General features: G+C 36.7%; 1 protein-coding gene across 24 annotated transcripts in view; it reads left to right on the top strand.

Moving 5' to 3' along the window:
• Positions 1 to 17,759, top strand: part of RBFOX2 (RNA binding fox-1 homolog 2) — a 263,097-nt gene that overhangs the window by 221,060 nt on the left and 24,278 nt on the right. For 15 of the 24 annotated variants that reach the window (XM_081250350.1, XM_081250369.1, XM_081250371.1 and 12 more), the window contains 4 exons: positions 1,200 to 1,346; positions 4,521 to 4,574; positions 13,320 to 13,412; positions 16,228 to 16,288. In XM_081250350.1, the coding sequence (XP_081106476.1) occupies positions 1,200 to 1,346; positions 4,521 to 4,574; positions 13,320 to 13,412; positions 16,228 to 16,288 (355 nt within the window). The remainder of the gene's footprint in view (positions 1 to 1,199; positions 1,347 to 4,520; positions 4,575 to 13,319; positions 13,413 to 16,227; positions 16,289 to 17,759) is intronic. The other 9 variants (XM_081250361.1, XM_081250373.1, XM_081250368.1 and 6 more) reach the window with 1 other exon arrangement.

The raw sequence follows: 17,759 nt of genomic DNA on the forward strand, positions 1-17,759 counted from the left end.
ATCTTCGGTGCTGCACGCAGGCTTTCTCTAGTTGCGGTGAGCGGGGACTATTCGTTGCAGTGCGTGGGCTTCTCATTGCGGTGGTGGAGCACGGGCCCTAGGCACGCGGGCTTCAGTAGTTGTGGCATGCAGGCTCAGTAGTTGTGGCTCACAGGCTCTAGAGTGCAGGCTCAGTAGTTGTGGCGCACGGGCTTAGTTGCTCCGTGGCATGTGGGATCTTCCCGGACCAGGGCTCGAACCCGTGTCCCCTGCATTGACAGGTGAATTCTTAACCACTGTGCCACCAGGGAAGTCCCAATGTACTATTTTTATATCTTGTTTTCCTAATGTATCTCCATGTGATCTTTATTTATTTATTATTATTATTTTTTGGCTGCATCAGGTCTTAGTTGCGGCACGCAGGCTCTTCATTGTTGTGCATGGGCTTCTCTCTAGTTGTGGTGTGCGGGTTTTCTCTTCTCTAGTTGTGGCACATAGGCTCCAGGCCTCAAGGGCTCTGTAGTTGTGGCCCATGGGCTCTGTAGTTTGTGGCACGTGGGCTATAGTGCGTGAGCTCAATAGTTGTGGCCCACGGGCTTAGTTGCCCCATGGTATGTGGGATCTTAGTTCCCTGACCAGGGATCGAACCCTCGTCCGCTGCATTGTAAGGTGGATTCTTTACCACTGGACCACCAGGGAAGTTCCTCTCCATGTGATCTTGAGCAAGTCACTTAGTGTTTCTAGTATCTCCCACTTTACTAATGTACTATAAATATGCAAAAGACCTAAATTTTTTGGTAAACTATAGCATTTTGTTTGTTTTGTTTTTTGTTTTTTGTTTTTTGCGGTACACGGGCCTCTCACTGTTGTGGCCTCTCCCGTTGCGGAGCACAGGCTCCGGACGCGCAGGCTCAGCGGCCATGGCTCACGGGCCCAGCCGCTCCGCGGCATGTGGGATCTTCCCAGACCAGGGCACGAACCCGTGTCCCCTGCATCGGCAGGCGGACTCTCAACCACTGCGCCACCAGGGAAGCCCCCAGCATTTTGAACACAGATAACATCTTTGTTTTTTTTCTCTTTGAAAGGACAGCTGTAATTTTTGCTTAAAGACACACTGTTTGAGAATGATTGGGGTGGGGGAGGACTTCAATTATTTTATGTAATTCTTGTGAAATAATTGTATTTATTTTTCCCTTAATGTTGTTTATTTCTTTGCTTAGCAGACAGAAGGGGGCGCACAGACAGAAGGCCAGCAGTCACAGACGCAAAGTAGTGAAAATTCAGAGAGTAAATCTACCCCTAAACGCCTGCACGTCTCTAATATCCCTTTCCGCTTCCGGGATCCTGACCTCCGGCAGATGTTTGGGGTAAGTCTCTGAAGACCTTTTATGGTTTTACAATGAAAATATAATTTAACTCACCAGATGTATTATTAGTCATTGCTACTTTAGGATAAAATTACAAGTATGTTGAGAAAGATCCTGAGGTAAATCATTATTTTCATCAGCCTTTAGAAACTTTCCCATCACCTGGCCTATTCTAGACATTATCTTTGCAAATTCTCACATACATAAGATGACTCCACAACCCAGTTTGCCTGGGACTGAGGGGTTTCTTAGGACGTTCAGAAAACCCAAGCGCTGAAATCAGGACAAGACAGTAATCCCTGCCTTTCAAAGGGTTATGAATTAAGTAAAATAATATCTGTGATCTAAAATCAGGTATAGGGGGTTAGTTTGCTGCCTGGCATGTTCTTCCAGCTGTTTACTTCCTCCCAGAATCGCTGTCATGAAAACAAAGTATAATAGCAAATATTTATGTTACTCAGAAATGAATGGCTACTGAGAATCTTAATTCTTTTTTTGGGCTAAGGTGTTGTTGCCTGTTTTAATTTGATCAAACACTTAACTTGAACTAGGAGTAAGAAATAATTGATTTTTGTTTTAATTATTTGGATAACAGCTTAGTGCTTTGTCAGAAAAGCAAATGCCCTTCTTTAAGTCTCGGTTGTGGCCACTTCATGGTGACAAGACCCTGGAGCAGAGTTCTGTCACTTACAGCTAACTTCCTGGATGTGTTTTCTACACCAAAGGCAAGGCCAGGGTTGAGATTTAATGATATTTTTGAAGCACTGGAAGAGCTTTTCAACATGAAATGGTAGCCAGCTATTCTCCAGCTCTACAGAAAAGAGAGCAACAGAAAATATAAAGGGCAACATAAAGAATTTAGGTTATGGGACTTCCCTGGTGGCACAGTGGTTGGGAGTCCGTCTGCCAATGCAGGGAACACGGGTTCAAGCCCTGGTCCGGAAAGATCCCACATGTTGTGGAGCAACTGAGCCTGTGTGCCACAGCTGCTGAGCCTGTGCTCTGGAGCCCGCAAGCCACAACTACTGAGCCCACGTGCCACAACTACTGAAGCCCGCATGCCTGGAGCCCGTGCTCCACAACAAGAGAAGCCACTGCAATGAGAAGCCTGCGCACCGCAGCAAAGAGTAGTCCCCGCTCGCCTCAATTAGAGAAAGCCCACACGTAGCAACGAAGACCCAACGCAGCCAAAAATAATAAATAAATTTAAAAAGAAAAAAGAATTTAGGTTACGTTTAAGAAGAAACTTCCCGGGAGTATGAGTTACTAGGTTCTCTACTGAATTATCAGAGATAATATGGAACCTTAATCTCTGGAGGTATGTGAAAATGGAATTCATCCTCATCTGTCAGAAGTGTTTTCTCTGTTGAGGCAGAAAAATAGTGTCCACTAAAGATTTCCCTAGACCAGTTGTCAGTGATTTCTTGAAATGTATAATGCCCTTCTCATAAGACACTAAGTGCAAAAAAAAATAAAATTTTCATTGCAGGAGATACCTGGTTGCTGTCTTCTTCCACGTAGTTAGTACCTATCAGTATTTAGAAGGACAGTAGCATTGGTAAAGAGCAGAGATTCCATGTTCTATTTTATTTCCATTTTATTACCTCTGCAAACTTGATGAGTACATTCTTTTAGTCTCATTTTCCTTAACCAGTTCTTACTCTGGAAGGTTATTATAAAGATGAATTAGAAAATGTAAAAGAAAACAAACTCTAAAATACCATATAAATTTCAGTTTTTTGGATAGACATAGAAATAAAATGCCCTCCTTCCTAAAATAAGACATTTTCCTCTTCCCTTGATTTTTTCTGATTTTTTATTAAATGGTGAAACTGGAATCAAGTCCAGACGTCTTACTCTAGAAAACTTGGGCTCTTAATACATGTTTTTTTGATAAAGATAGTAATGATTCAACCCAATAAGAAAACATGATCTCTCTTTTGCTCTTTTCATTTTTTAGTTTCTTCACATTTCCCAAAGTCTAGTTTGAAATCCAAGTGAAATAGATAATTGGGTCTGTGAGTCTAGTTCTCAAAGGGAGATGTGAGCCAAAAAGATATTGGAGATTTACTGCACATTCCCTCAAATCATTTCATTCAGGTATTGATTAAAACAGGTAGTTTTATCACCTTATATATACCTCTCCTCCAAATAATTACTGTGTTATGTGTATGCCCCTCTAATGAGCTATTTAGCTACCTAACAATAGAGTTATTTAGGTGTTGTGTTTTTAGCTTTGTTTGATTTTCCAAATGTTAAAATATTTAACTAATTTCGAAACAAAGTTATTATTTTAAATATTCTAGGTGATGTTTATTGCAGAAATATTGAAGTGGCAAATAAATATCGATAGAATCATCTATAATGTCCATGAATGTTTGGCATGCTGGAAAATAGCATGTAGCCTATAGAGATAACATATATATATTTATTGATTTGGAAAGTTATTCATAGTATATTAAGTTTAAGAAAAGTAAACACACACACACACACACACACACACGCGCGCGCCTAAGGAAAAGCTGGGAAGGCTGTGTACCAAAATGTTAAGATGTTGGGATTGCAGATGATCTTCATTTTTTGTTTTCCCTTTTCCTTTTTGTTTATCTATATTTTCTATTTTTTGTCCAGTAAATGTGGTTTACTTTTATTAATTAAAAAGAAAAAAAAAGGAAGGACTTACCTGTTGGTCCAATAGTTAAGACTCGGAGCTTCCACTGCAGGGGGCATGGGTTTGATCCCTGGTCAGGGACCTAAGATCCTGCATGCCGTGGGAGGCGTGGCCCAAAAAAGAAGAAAGGGAAGAAAAACAACCATCAATAGTATATCTTTCTACTTACGATTTCAAAAGTTAGAGATGTAGTTAGGAAAACCCTCAGTTCTTGTCCATGTGAAGAAGCATGTAATACGGTGACACTGTGAATAACTTCTGAAAACAGCTTCCACTATAAAGAGGTGAATAATGCATGAGTGAGTGAATTAAAAAAGGAAAAATTATCAGCTCAATGATGAGGAAAAATCAACAACTGATATTGGGACCTACCAACAAATAGAAACATGGATGTTAAATAAGTAGTTTAAAGAAAAAAAACACCTCTTCCTCTTTCAGAAGAAAGTAAAGTATATGGATAAAAAGCTGAACATGACTAGATGTTTTTATTTTTGTCTCTGCAGCAGTTTGGCAAAATCCTAGATGTAGAAATAATCTTTAATGAACGTGGCTCTAAGGTAAGCTCCATTTCAGTGTTGTGTGCTTGGTTTCTTTTAGTTTTGTTTTATTTAAAATAGTAAATAGAAAACTTAAGCTGTTTTTCAAGCCTGCAAAAAGTATCCCAGTGTTGTAGCTTGATTAGATTACCTTTAAACATAAGCCACTGCGTGGCCAAATTTTTCCTAAATCTTTCTTAAATTGGGAGAGTGATGGTGTAGAAACGAGAGAGGTTTGAGGGGAGAGTGTGGCCGTAAGGAAGAAAAGCTGTAGGAGATGTCAGTCCTTTCTCAGATTTAAATTTGGCCTAAGCTTCTTATTGTAAAGGACGAGAGAGAAGACTGGAAAAAAGTGAAATTCTGTGAGAATTCTAGTCTGAATTCTACCAGAACAGTTCAGCTTTTAAAAACTTCAAAATGACATACTTAGAACAAATTTAATATTTCAGTTATTCAGTTGACTTGTTCTCTTCATTCAGTAAATTCTGACAAAGCTTAAAAACAGGGAGTAGTGACTCAGGTATTCACTGTGGATTTCCTCCTTTAAGTTATACCCAGATAGGCGAGCTTCAGGACTGAGAGTCACTTCAATTACAAATACAGTGAGTTGGGGGTTTTTTGCATGAGGATGAACATAATAATTTACTGTTTTAAATTCCCAATCTGTATGATTTAGAATTTTTATGCACTAAAATAAGCAGCAGGAATGAAGGAATTGTAAAGTCTTATAATGGTATTGTGAAAAAATATTTGATGAACTGAATTTCAGAAAGTTTTATTTGAGAGTTTTCTTCTTCCCCAACAAATGGAATACACTCCACAGACACAATCAGCTGTGGGCAGGCTTGTAAATATTTACCTTGCTATGTTCAGTTCTACTTGCATTTTTAGGTTAGACCAGTTTTTGAAATTAATTTTCATTTGGTCATACCTACTGAACTTTGAAAATAGCCCTTGGCTATGATTAAATCTCTAAGAATGTAATTTGAGAAAAGCTAAATAAAGTAAATAAATAAGCTAATATTTACCTCTCTTAATTTCCTACTCCAAATTCACCATACTTTGGGAACTAATAACATATCTACACAGTTATATATACTTCCTGCCCCCATCTGTACTAATACAAATGTTTGTGCTTTCCTAATGCTTCTGATTATTATTCCCTTCCTTTATAGAATGCATCAACACTAAAAGTGTTTAATTCTGACTATAATAATTATTTGTTAATTATTAAAGAGGTAATTATACTCTAAGCTTTCAGTTTTCAGTTAAAACAAAAAAAGATTAATTATGCCTATACAGAACTTTCTCCAGCACTTAACTTGGTAAGTATTTTTAAAGTGAAATCTATTCAAACTGTAACCAGTAAAACTGTTTATACTTGTAATTTCCTCACAGTGGATTTCTGTTCTTTTGTTGTATAGTTTGCTGTTATTTTTTTGTGAACTTTTTAGATACAAGGTAGAAAAATGACAGTGGTTTAGAGATGAGAAGCACATGAATGTGAAATAAATACGTGAAGATTATTGACCACACTGTTTATCTGAACCAGTAGTTTAAATGTTTTTGGTTTTAAGTGTTTGCACTTAAAACATTCTTAGCTAGACTGACAACCGGAAGCCCAATAAAATTCTATCAGGCATTGAGGACTTTGCTCCTTACCAAGAAAATAATTTGATTGAATTCTTGTGAAGCAAAGGAAATTGATCTTTCTAAGGCTTCTTTCATTGACTTCAAGGATTTGCCTACTACCAAAAATTTTTTAATTTACCCGATTCAATTGCTCCTCCCCTGTAATTTTCATTTTAAAATGACACAAGCCTTCCTTTTCTCTTTGGGGAATCGAAAAGTATACGCTGCCTCTCTCAGCTTGATGCTGTGTCCTCACTGCCCTTTTTTCTTTGGGCTGCTGAAGGGTAGACAGACTGTGTACTAATTGGAAAATGTTTTTAAAACAAAGCACAGAATTCAGAATTGCCTTGGACCTGCCTTCTAGAACTGATACAAAAACCTGTCTTCATCCTTTGCCCTTCTTAACTGCTACCTAAAGTTCTTAGCTGGAATGGGCTCATTAATAGAGATTTATTTTGGAGTCAAAACCTAGATGCATCTTCTGGGATCCACCTGAGATAAATTAATGAGTACTTTTCTTTTTGTAAATTAAGTTTAGTTTCTCATTACTTTTGTGTCTGGGGTTGACTATAAAATTACAACATGTCTTGAAAGGAGCCAGAGAAAAGGAGACTTATATGGTCCTATTGTTTAGCTAAGGATTGCTCAGTCTTTTAACAGAGTGCTTTTCTGTACAGAAATTAGCTTTACTGAATTTTTTCTGAAGCAATAATGGAAAACCTGACAAGTTTTTAGAGATAAGTAATACTTACATGTAAAACAGTATTTAACCAAGTGACTGCAAAACAAAAAGCAACTCTTTCTTACCATGTCTTATTTTTTATGAGATCGTTGGCCCTGGGTTTGAGAATATACCCCTTAAAAACATAAGTGAACACTGTCTTGCTGCCATGCCCATTCCTTCCCTGCCTGCTAGTAGTCTACCTTTCCACCTTGCCTGGAGAGTAGAATTTCTGTGTTCCAGAAAGTAGTTGTTTCTTTGTTGTTGACTATTGTCCTCTTTTCTTCTTTGACCTTCATATTCTGAATTTGGTTTTCATGAAATGAATTTATTTCGTTTACATGCATATACATACATACATATTTATTTAAATTATTTCATGTGATTTTTGAAAATTTTCTTTTTAGTCCCTGCTCCTTTGTAAAAACATAAAGTCAGCTGTATTTAGTTTTCTGTGATTAACTGAAGCAAAGACAGACTATCCTTTTGAAAATGTTTAATTAAGATATGTGATGAAAAATGATACCCCTTCCAAAAAGTTAACTAATGTACCCATATAGAATCTAGAAAATGATTAAACAGATATGCATAGCATTATTGATTCTCCAGATTTCACCAGTCGTGACAAAGTAGTAATACAAACAATAAGAAGTTAGTGTATAGGGAGAGTGGCCATATATCCTGGTTTATCCAGGATAGTCCCAGTTTATACTTGTTGTCTTAGCAATTAATAATGTCCCCTTTCTCCCTCAAAGTATCCTAGTTTGAACAATAAATTATATTGTCATTCTCCTTATAGATCCTTTGAGTAACAATTTTTAAAAAGCACCCTTTTAAAAACCATTATAAAAGAAAAACATGACGTTTAATGAGAAGTAGGGGGGAAAGCATACATAGTTCATTAAATGGAATATTCACAATATTCTCATGTATTTCCTTCCTTTTTTCTTTTTTTCTCACATAGAATCTTAAACAGAACACTAAACAGTGGTCACCTAGTTCAACAACCAATACTCTTGACCTTGTACTGTCTGCTAGACACTTTTAGTAACTGAGCACTTGTTGTTTTCAAAAGTTTATTTCACTATTGAAATTCAGACCTTCCACCATCCTGTTCACTATCACCCAGTCCCATAACATTTTGTTTGTGATAATTATCAAGCTTATTTTAAAAAGAAATACACAGATTCTAACATTTATATTTTCCATAAAGTTTTGTCAACATACTTTTGAGTATAGTTGTCACTTTTGAAGGGACACGTTTTATAAATATTGAATGTATAGAAGCTCTTCTTCTTCACACAGTGTCAATTATTAAGTCCTCTAAAGGACTGCAGAATAGAGCACAGCAACAATTATTGAGATTTCTAGCAGATTTTTAGTTAATGTGTTTGCATTACTTCTCTCAGGTGGATTTCTGGAATGATGGGAATCTGGGTTTGGGTTAAGCTTATGTTTAGGCTGGAGTTAGGGAAGATAAAACCTCTATTCCCATTCCTCAGACACAAGAAATATGCTGTAATTTCTCTCCTATTTCCCTGGCTTTTGATTTTATGCAAAGGGAAATTATTTCTTTCCAAATATAGTCAAAAGACTGTCTTTGAAATTGCACTGAGTTAGGCCTTTGTGATTTTCAGGAAAATTTGATGGGTAATGCTGAGATGAAGTGTTTTTCATTATTCTTAAAACTGAATTAACAGTGCATGTATTTCCAAAAGTCTTAGTTTATTTTCTTTTGCTACCATTTTATGGGTTTTAGTTTTATTTTTCTTTTATTTATTTTTTAATTTCTGTGTTCTGGCCATACCCAGGAGAACCTTCTGGTTTTGATTTCTCCCTTAAAAGTTACATGGTAAATTTTCTTTCTCATTCTTCTGAGATGGAAAAATTCAAAAGATTACACAAATTTAAAAATATTTTTATAATGCTCATCCTGTTGCTTGTTATTTTTTACTGCAGTCTGAGGCCAGACTAAAAAGGTGACAGTTATTCGGCTCCTGTGTGCCCTTGATGACAAATGGATGTCAAGGCAGATAATAAAATTTTTGTCACACTCTGTAGAAGTTTTAACCATGACCATGTACCTGATAAACACAGCATCCCTCAATTTCCAAAAGACAACTAAGATAGCTGGTAAATTGTGAATGTAGCACTGGTGTATTTAAATTGTTAACATAGAAGAACTTTGGGAGCTGAGAACCTTAGGTAAGAGTGTAAAGGTGTAGACCTTCATTGCCCAGTGCAGTGACCATGTTGACTGTTTGAAATGTGGCACATCTCTAAATTGAAATGTGCTTTAAGTGTAAAATAGACACCAATTTCAAAGACTTAGCTCAAAAAAGAATGTTAAACATCTCACTCATAATGGTTTCATAATGATGCCATGTTGAAATTATAATATGTCGTATATACTGGGTTAAATAAAATACATTATTGAGATTAATTTCACTTGTTTTTACTTTTTTAATGTAGCTAGTAGAAAATTTGAAATTATATATGTGGCTCATGCTATATTTTTATCGGATAGTGCTGGTATAGACAGATGTTGCAACATCATTTTTTTTAATTTAAAAATGAAAGTTTACTTTTTGTTTATGTTTTCTTTATCTTCTTACATACCTGAAATATGTACTGTTAAGGGTCTGACTTTGTAGCTATTCAGACTGTTATTATGTTTCCCTTTTTGATACCTTGTATGATCATTTTGAAGCTCTTCTAAGGAAACTGTGTTAGGTTTAGACATAATTGTATTAAATTTTTTTCAAAGCAAGAGATCCAAATGACCAGAATTAATGTGAATTAGATTTCCAAGAATAAGGGAACATTAAACATAATTTCGTGGAAGAGAGTTTTCCTATTAGTAACTTTTTACGTCTGTGAATATCCTTGGCTCAATTTCTGGCACATTTTCAAAAGTACTAAATTTTATTGAAGAAACAGTACATTAAAATTTTTTTCAAGCCTTATTTGAGTTAATATTCTTAAAACCAAGTTGTAAATGTGACAGATAAGCAAGCAGGAAGTGGAGTTGATGGAAAACCACCTGTTTGAAGTTTCAACTCAAGAGAAAAGTATTTAAGGACAGTACTCCAAAAATACTGGTTATGCTTCTCACCTTCCTAATCACAGACCTTAATTCTGAGAGGTATATACTAATTTCCTAGTGCTTCTGAACAAATTATCACAAACTTGGTGCTTAATACCACACAGATTTATTATCTTACAGTTCTGGAGGTCAGAAGTCCAAAGTGGGTCTCACTAGGCTAAAATCACAGTGTTGGAGGGCTGTGTTCCTTCAGGTGGCTCTAAGGGATGCTCCATTGCATGCCTTTTCCAGCTTCGGGAGGCAGCCCACATTCCTTGGCCTATAGCCCCCTTCCATCTTCAGAGCCAGCGACAGCCAGCCCAGCCTTTCTCAGGCTGCTACACTCTCCAATTCTGACTCTCCTCTTTCCCTCTTTCACTTCTAAGCACCTTTGCGATTACATTGGGCTCATCTGGATAATCCAGGATAATCTCCCTATCGCAAGATCATTAATTTAATCACATCTGCAAAATCCCTTTTGCCATGTAAGGTAACATATTCACAGGTTCTGGGGATTAGGACATGGACAACTTTGGGGGGGCTGTTATTCTGCCTGACACAAGGTCTATTTATCTTCGAAGGAAAGAAAGAAATCCTATTACATCTGTGTTTCTTATCAGGAGTCCCAAAGTATCAACAAGGCCTTCTGCCTCCTCTTTCGCTAGTAAATATGCCTGCAAAGATTGCTTCATTTTTATGTCTTTGGTATCTTGATTAGCATTTCCTTTAGTTTATAAGCACCTTTCCTTATAAAACACTTTTAAAGCATTTAAAAGTGAAATTTTTTTCCAGAATACTGAAGTTATATTGAAAAAATCTTACACAAGCAGACTTTAATGTTAAACTTTGTCATATGCTGACTGTAAGATGCCAGCACGTATGATACCACGCAGCCATTGTGTCACAGATGGTCCATCAACACATTAAAGAAAGAAGGGTCATAGAACACATTTAGCAATTAAATTGGAAAGAGAAAATTAGAAGAATTGTAGGACTAATATAGTTTAGTAAATAGAATACTGAATATTGGTTTCAGAGCTTAATTTCTAATTTTCTCACCATTAGCTGTAGGAAAAAGCTTCATGGGAGGAAGAAGACCTTGTTGGTGCTCTGGGCCTTGTTGATGCTTGAATACTTTACCTCAGATTGGCTCAATGTCTTTACTTTCAAAAGGAAACCAACAGGTTTATCCTTTCTACCCCATGGGTACATTTAAAAGACACACAAGTATGTGTGTATGTATGTGGGTGTGTGTAGTCATTATGCTAAAATTAAAAACTTGTATATTAGCCTCTACATAATCTGCTGTCCAACCACTAGTTTATAATTTATTAATTTAACCCAGAGCATAAAATGTGAGAGGCTGTGACAATCAGTTGAAATACAGCTTATAGAACTTATAAAATGTGATATAATTCTCATCACTATCTGTAACCTTTTTTAAAAGGTTTAACTTTCCTATTGGAGGATTCTCCAGGATCGGAGAGCTGGCTTCCTGTCTTCATCAGATGCTAGTGTAGATGACAAATGGAATAATTAATTAGTAACTTGCCCTTGTACACCTTGAGTTGTCAAAGTGGCTATAACATGTTGATATCAAAATTTGATTTTGAAAATGTGTTCCCATTGATATTTTCAACACATGTACATTTTTAAGGAACACTTTGAATTAAAATTACCCATAGTATTCCGTCCTAAGCTACATATATTTTTTAAAATTTCTGTCAGCTTAGCATTTCACTTCTAGATATCCAAATTGAAGGTAGAGATAATCCACTGGAATCCTCTGTGGATTGCCACCCAACCATGTAGTCATTTAAATGCTGAGAAATCAGATCCTTCAGAATGATGGAGTTGCTTTTATAAAATCTTATTGAGCAATGCACATTATTTACCATCTCAGTTAAAAATATGTTTTGTGTATATATAGGAGTACTCATGGTATTAATAAGCAGCAAAGCAGAACTTCAGTGAAAGTAAAGTGTTCAGGTTATCCTACAATGGAATATTCAAAATATGCTAGAGGGACAGTTAAGCTATTGAGACATGAGGACTGTCTCAGAAAATTCTAAGAAGTTACCACTCTACAGATATAAATAACTTGAGAAAATTTTATAGTTGCAGAGTGGAAAGATAAGGACAGAGCACCTAGAATGAAACTGACATAATGCTTTGTGAAATAGTCCTGTAGTATACAGTAAATCCTGCTGGTGTTGAAATTGATAGAATAATAATGACTCAGGCAGTCTTTTCAGATTTAATGTGAGCCAAGGAGTAGAGTGGGTTAACTCCCGGTCTTCTGCTTTTTCTATTTAATAAATTAAAACTCCATGGTTGGTTTGTTTGTTTTTCAGCATCTACAATGGACAAATAAATTAATCCTAACTCAGAGTAGCAACTGTATTGCTGTTTTATGGTATTCTTTTCCTATTAAATAGTATGCAACTGATGTCACTAACATAGATCTCATTCCTATTGCCTTTTTGACTATTCCTTTTTCTCTCTGCATATAGAAAAAACGAATACATTTAGTAGCAGATGTAGGCTTCAACAAAATTTAGGCAAAGTTGGGTAAGCAATTTTCTGAAATTCAGCTGAACATATTTTTACTCTTGAATGTCAGTCTGGTTGTTTAAAATTCACATTGAAGAAAAGTCCTAATTGACCACTGCTTAGTGGTATCTTTGTTTGCTTAGACAAACGTGAGTGCTCCCCTCTTCCACACCCAGTACCCACAGAATCAAACGTGAACACTATATCCTAAATTATACCATTCCCAGAGACGTTGATGGTGCTACAAGCAACAGGCAAAGTGGGGCTAAAACGATTAGACCGCCTCCAAACTCATTATACAAGGTTTGCACCTAAATAGCAAGTTTCATGTAGAAGTTACTGGGGAATAATAGATTTAATTATTTTTTAGTATTATATGAAAGGATATGTATGTTAGCAGCATGAAATAAGAAAGGTAGGATTTTTTTAAATGTTCAGATTCTCAGTTGAATAGTTTGACCCGAGTAACTCTATACCTTAATTTTGGTCTGGCCTCACATGCTTTATGTTTTATTTTATTATTGTTATTATTGTTGTTAATTACATTATTATTATTATTATTATCATCACTACTACTACAGTTCTTTATTCTTTTATTGGATTTAATTTCCCTTTACAAAATATGCATGGACCAAAAATGTGACTTTGGGAGAGTATTGCTGAGTTGTTGCTGATGTCAGTTTCATACTGTGATATTTTTTTTTCTATTTACCAAGAGATCAGTATTTCAATATAACGATGTGCATGTTTTCCCCCCTTCTCCCGCTGCATGCAGGGATTCGGGTTCGTAACTTTCGAGAATAGTGCTGATGCAGACAGGGCCAGGGAGAAATTACACGGCACCGTGGTAGAGGGCCGTAAAATCGAGGTGCATGTCTTCAATAATTCAATTTCTGGTTTATATTTTTATTTCTCTTTTTATGTATTGCCTCACTTATTTCACATTTGGAACCCTGTCTTGTTTGTGTTTTTGTGTCTCTGTGTCCTTCACCTCCTTGCACTAAAATGCGTAAAAGTAACACCTCTATCCTTCTCCCCCCCTCCCATTTTTTGGTTGTTTTGGGGTTTTAATTTTGATTTACCTGTGTGCGAATGTATGTGTATTTGTTTTTCATTTAGTTTTTTCCTCCAAAATGTTCATCCTTCTACTCTCTTGATTTTTTTCCTTTGCTTCAGTTTGCGAGACTCTGAATTCCTCTAATCAGGCCAAAATAAAACTAACTTTTAAAATGTCTAAAAACTACCCAATTTAGAAATGTGTCCTATAATGAATCAAGGGGCCAGCCAATATCCTCTCTCTCTTGGGAGGCCAGTTCGCCTCCACATGCGTGTGACAAGTAAGGAATAGAAGATCATAGAGGTTGGGGGCGGGGAGGAAAGAATCCAAAACTAATGTGGTTTTTAAATATATTTAATATCTAGAATTTCAAAAGCTACTGGATAAAATCCTCCAACAGAGGGTTGGGTGGCTGCCTGTAGAACGTACTAGTACTGTGAGTGAGTCGGCCACCTGGTGCTCACCAGCCCTTTTCATAACGCAGTGAAGGTTAACTGGCTCCTTTCCCCTTTCCCAGTTTTTAAAAGTATGAAATATAAAAGCCACCATCTTGAGTAAGATGTCTGCATATTTTGCTTTTTTTTTCCCCCTCCCTTTCCAATGGTTTAGCATTTAGGGCCCTTCACTTGACTCACTCTTTCCATGGTAACTATACACAATGCTGGCGATGGTGCCCGTTGGCGGTAAGTGAAACAAAAGCACTAGAGAAGAAGCTTTTTTAAAATGTTATTACAAACAAATAAGAAAGAAAAAGTCCATCTGCCATCTCACATTAACACTACAAAATGTGATTTGACTTGCTCCTCTTCCTTTTCCTTTCCCCCTTTTATTTTCAATGCTATTGAGTAATGCCGCCTGGACTTTGGATGTACACATTGTTTTGTAGCAGTCTGAGCTGTTTGAGTACTGACGTCATGGTGATTTTTTCCCCTTGCACATCTTACTCAGAGTTACTGAACTCCAGTTTGGCTGGTTTTATTAATGCACTTCCTGCCCCCCACTTCCTTTCCTCCTTTTCCTCTTTCCCAGACCTCTGTTTGTAGCTATGACTGTTCTTTCTTTGCCCTTGACAGCTCTCTCTCCTGCCCGTGACAGCCTTCCTGACTTTCTCTCTTCTCTTTCCCCGCTTTTTTGTTCTCCTTACCCAAGCTCTCTTCCTACCCTTTGCCCTAGTCCTTCCCCACCCCTTCTCTGTTCTGTGCAGCTATTGGTCTCTTTTGCTGACTGGTGGTTTCTGATTGGTTCTGGCCATTTTTCCTTTAAGTGCTTGGGTGCTTTCTGCTTTAGCAGCTAGTGGAAGCTCTTGCCCCATTCTAATCTGTGTCTGTGAGAGCCTCGCTCTTCACTTTCTCCTGTCTTTCCAAAATTGATTGTTTTTTTCTTTCTTTTATTTGTGTGTGTGTGTTTTTTAACTGCATGCTCTCAGTCTCATCACTGTTGTATCCCATTCTTTCTTTTAAATGTGAAATGTTGATATGATTTGGTGGGTCAAACTAGAGTAAATGGAGTTTCCAGCTCTTTTCCTCACGTAGGAAGATCATCACTATACAAATCCTGAAAGACATATTAAAACATTTTTGGTTCCAATTCTACCTAAAATTGATGTGGTTTTTTTTTTTTGGTAACAAATTTATCACTATTCAAATTTAACATAATATAAATTCCCAGAGCAAAATAAGACATACTATATTTTGTATGTTTTATAATTCTTTAAAAACTGGCCTGTTTTTATATACCTGACAACATAGTATATAACCAGGTTCTATGGTAAGGCTTTACCCTCCTTGCAAGAGCTTTGAGGCTGGTTCTGATGCTGGGCTGCAGTATCCTGGCTTCTAAGCTCCATTCATCTTTTCTTCATCAGCACCATCTTTGTAGCGTCTACTTACCTTACCACTGAGGATGCTTTAATTATGCCGTTCTGTAATGAGGGTAGAGAGTACCATAAAACAAAAGAAACATAAGCTTTATTTTTTGAATTCTTTTAAGTGCCTGATTTAAAGGCCTTATGAAAACTTTCCTCTTAAATGAATAGGCCACGTAATCTAGAAAATTCAAAATGGTCCTGAAGTCTGTCAACATGAGACTCTAAGTTCCTATATTTGTTTACTGACCTCAAACAGTAAAATCTCATACAAGCATATATAAAAAGCTGAACATCAGAACAGGTAAACACCACAGATTTTTTTTCCTGTCTTCCTATAAATTTATTTCCTGACCAATGTAGCAAGCCTCTGTTTTGTTAATGAACTTCAAAGTTCACGTGCACACAGAGCTGTTTCCAATTACTTTTTTCCATATTTTCTCAATGCAGAGACTTCTCTGTTTAAAAGATCTCCAAAGAACTTGCAGATGTACTTTTTCTTAGGAGGCCTGGATGGTAAAGTTGTCCTAGTTTTCCATTTGGAGACCAGGAAACTGCATTTTACTCTTGTTAGCCTCATTTAATGAACACTTCAATTAAAATACTATTATTAATATTTTATATTGTTACATTAATTATTTAAATCAATTGTCTCTGAAATTTACATTTTAAACTGAATGCTTTGTTATTGAATGAGCACCTCCATATTCCCTAATGTGGTTTACTTCCTCCCTGCCCCTTCTTTCTACTTTGTACCTGTAGGTGAATAATGCTACAGCACGTGTAATGACCAATAAGAAGATGGTCACACCATATGCAAATGGTAAGAGGTTACAAGTCATCTTCGGAAAGATGTCGTTTATTCTCTCACAAACATCAAAGACTTTTTCTTGATTTCAGTCTTCAGTTTGTTCCGTGTACGTGGAAGTATTTTCTTTACCCAGTAGAGTTCATTTTTATAAATTACTTTTTTCTTTCGTTTTTTTAGTTATTAAGGTGTTATAGTCTCAGTAAAGTTCATTTTATACAGTGCGAACGCATCATTTAAGGTTACCTATTAACCCAAGTTAGGCCCCCCGCGGGCACCCTCTTTTTGTAGCTGCTGTAGTTCTTTGTAATATGTTAGCCTTGTCCAGGATGCCCCTGGATCTTACTTATCTGAACATAACAATTGGAATAATTCTTGACCCCTTGTTCTCCTTTTAAAGGAGTGGTCTAGAGGCAGCAGCCACAGGGGGTGTGTGTTGGGGAGGGGTACGCGCGCATATTTTCTATTTTCTATTCCATGGCTACCTGTTACACAGTGAGTTTTATAAATGTTTCTCATGAAGAAGGAATTTTTCTGTGAATATTTTGTCTAACAAAAACAGAACTTTTGCCTCAGTTGTCAGATTTAATCTAGACTCATACTCCCTAAGTGAGGTAGGATATAATTTTAATCTGTTGTACAACGGTGGTTTTACAAGCTGTGTTCCACAGGACCGTCTTTGGTGGGGGGGAAGAAAACTGAATGGACTGGGTCTTGAGGCCTACAGCTCTACTTTGGTGGACCTCATTCTCTGTTGTATATTTTAGAGTTGTGCATAAGATTTTATCTAGAATAAAAAGGGGAGTTTCTCCCCTTTTATTGCTTTATAAAAGTTTTGAACCTACTGCTAGAGTATGACAGTATGTGCTGGTGGTATCTTAAATCAAGTAGAAGTGTATTAGTGTTGAGTATATCCCGGGAGGTCTTCAATAAATATGTGTAGCCCAGCTTTTCAAATAGATTATAGAAATCAGCATAATTTGCATTTACCAGCATAATTTGCATTTTCCTTACTCATTTTACTAGTGGTATATCTTGGGATACCACCACCTTCCACTTTACCTTTTGTTTTCTTCTTTTCACTGCTATCACAGAAACAGAAGTTTCTGCAATTTTGATAAAAATCCAATTTAAACTAAATCAGAAGGAGAGTATGTCAGATTTCCTTTCGATCCAGCGAGAATGGTGGAGCAGAAAGAGCTGCTGACTAGAATTGAGAAGACAGAAATTCTCCTTCTAGATTTGACTCTTCATTTTACTCTGTGACAGTGGGCCAATTTCCTAACCTATCTGATTCTGTTTTCACCTCTGTCAAGTAGCAGTCACAGAATTTTAGCACCACAAGGCTCTTCTTTAGAAGTCATTAAAATCCAACCCTCCTAGCTTATTATCTAGGAAATGAAGCCCAGGGAAGTGTAGTCCTTACTCATTGTCCCACAGGTGGTACCTATCTTACCTCTCTCTTTGGGTTTTGTGAAAGTCAAAT

Source organism: Mesoplodon bidens (assembly GCF_964165515.1).
Source record: "Mesoplodon bidens genome assembly, chromosome: 11".
NCBI lineage: Eukaryota > Metazoa > Chordata > Mammalia > Artiodactyla > Ziphiidae > Mesoplodon > Mesoplodon bidens.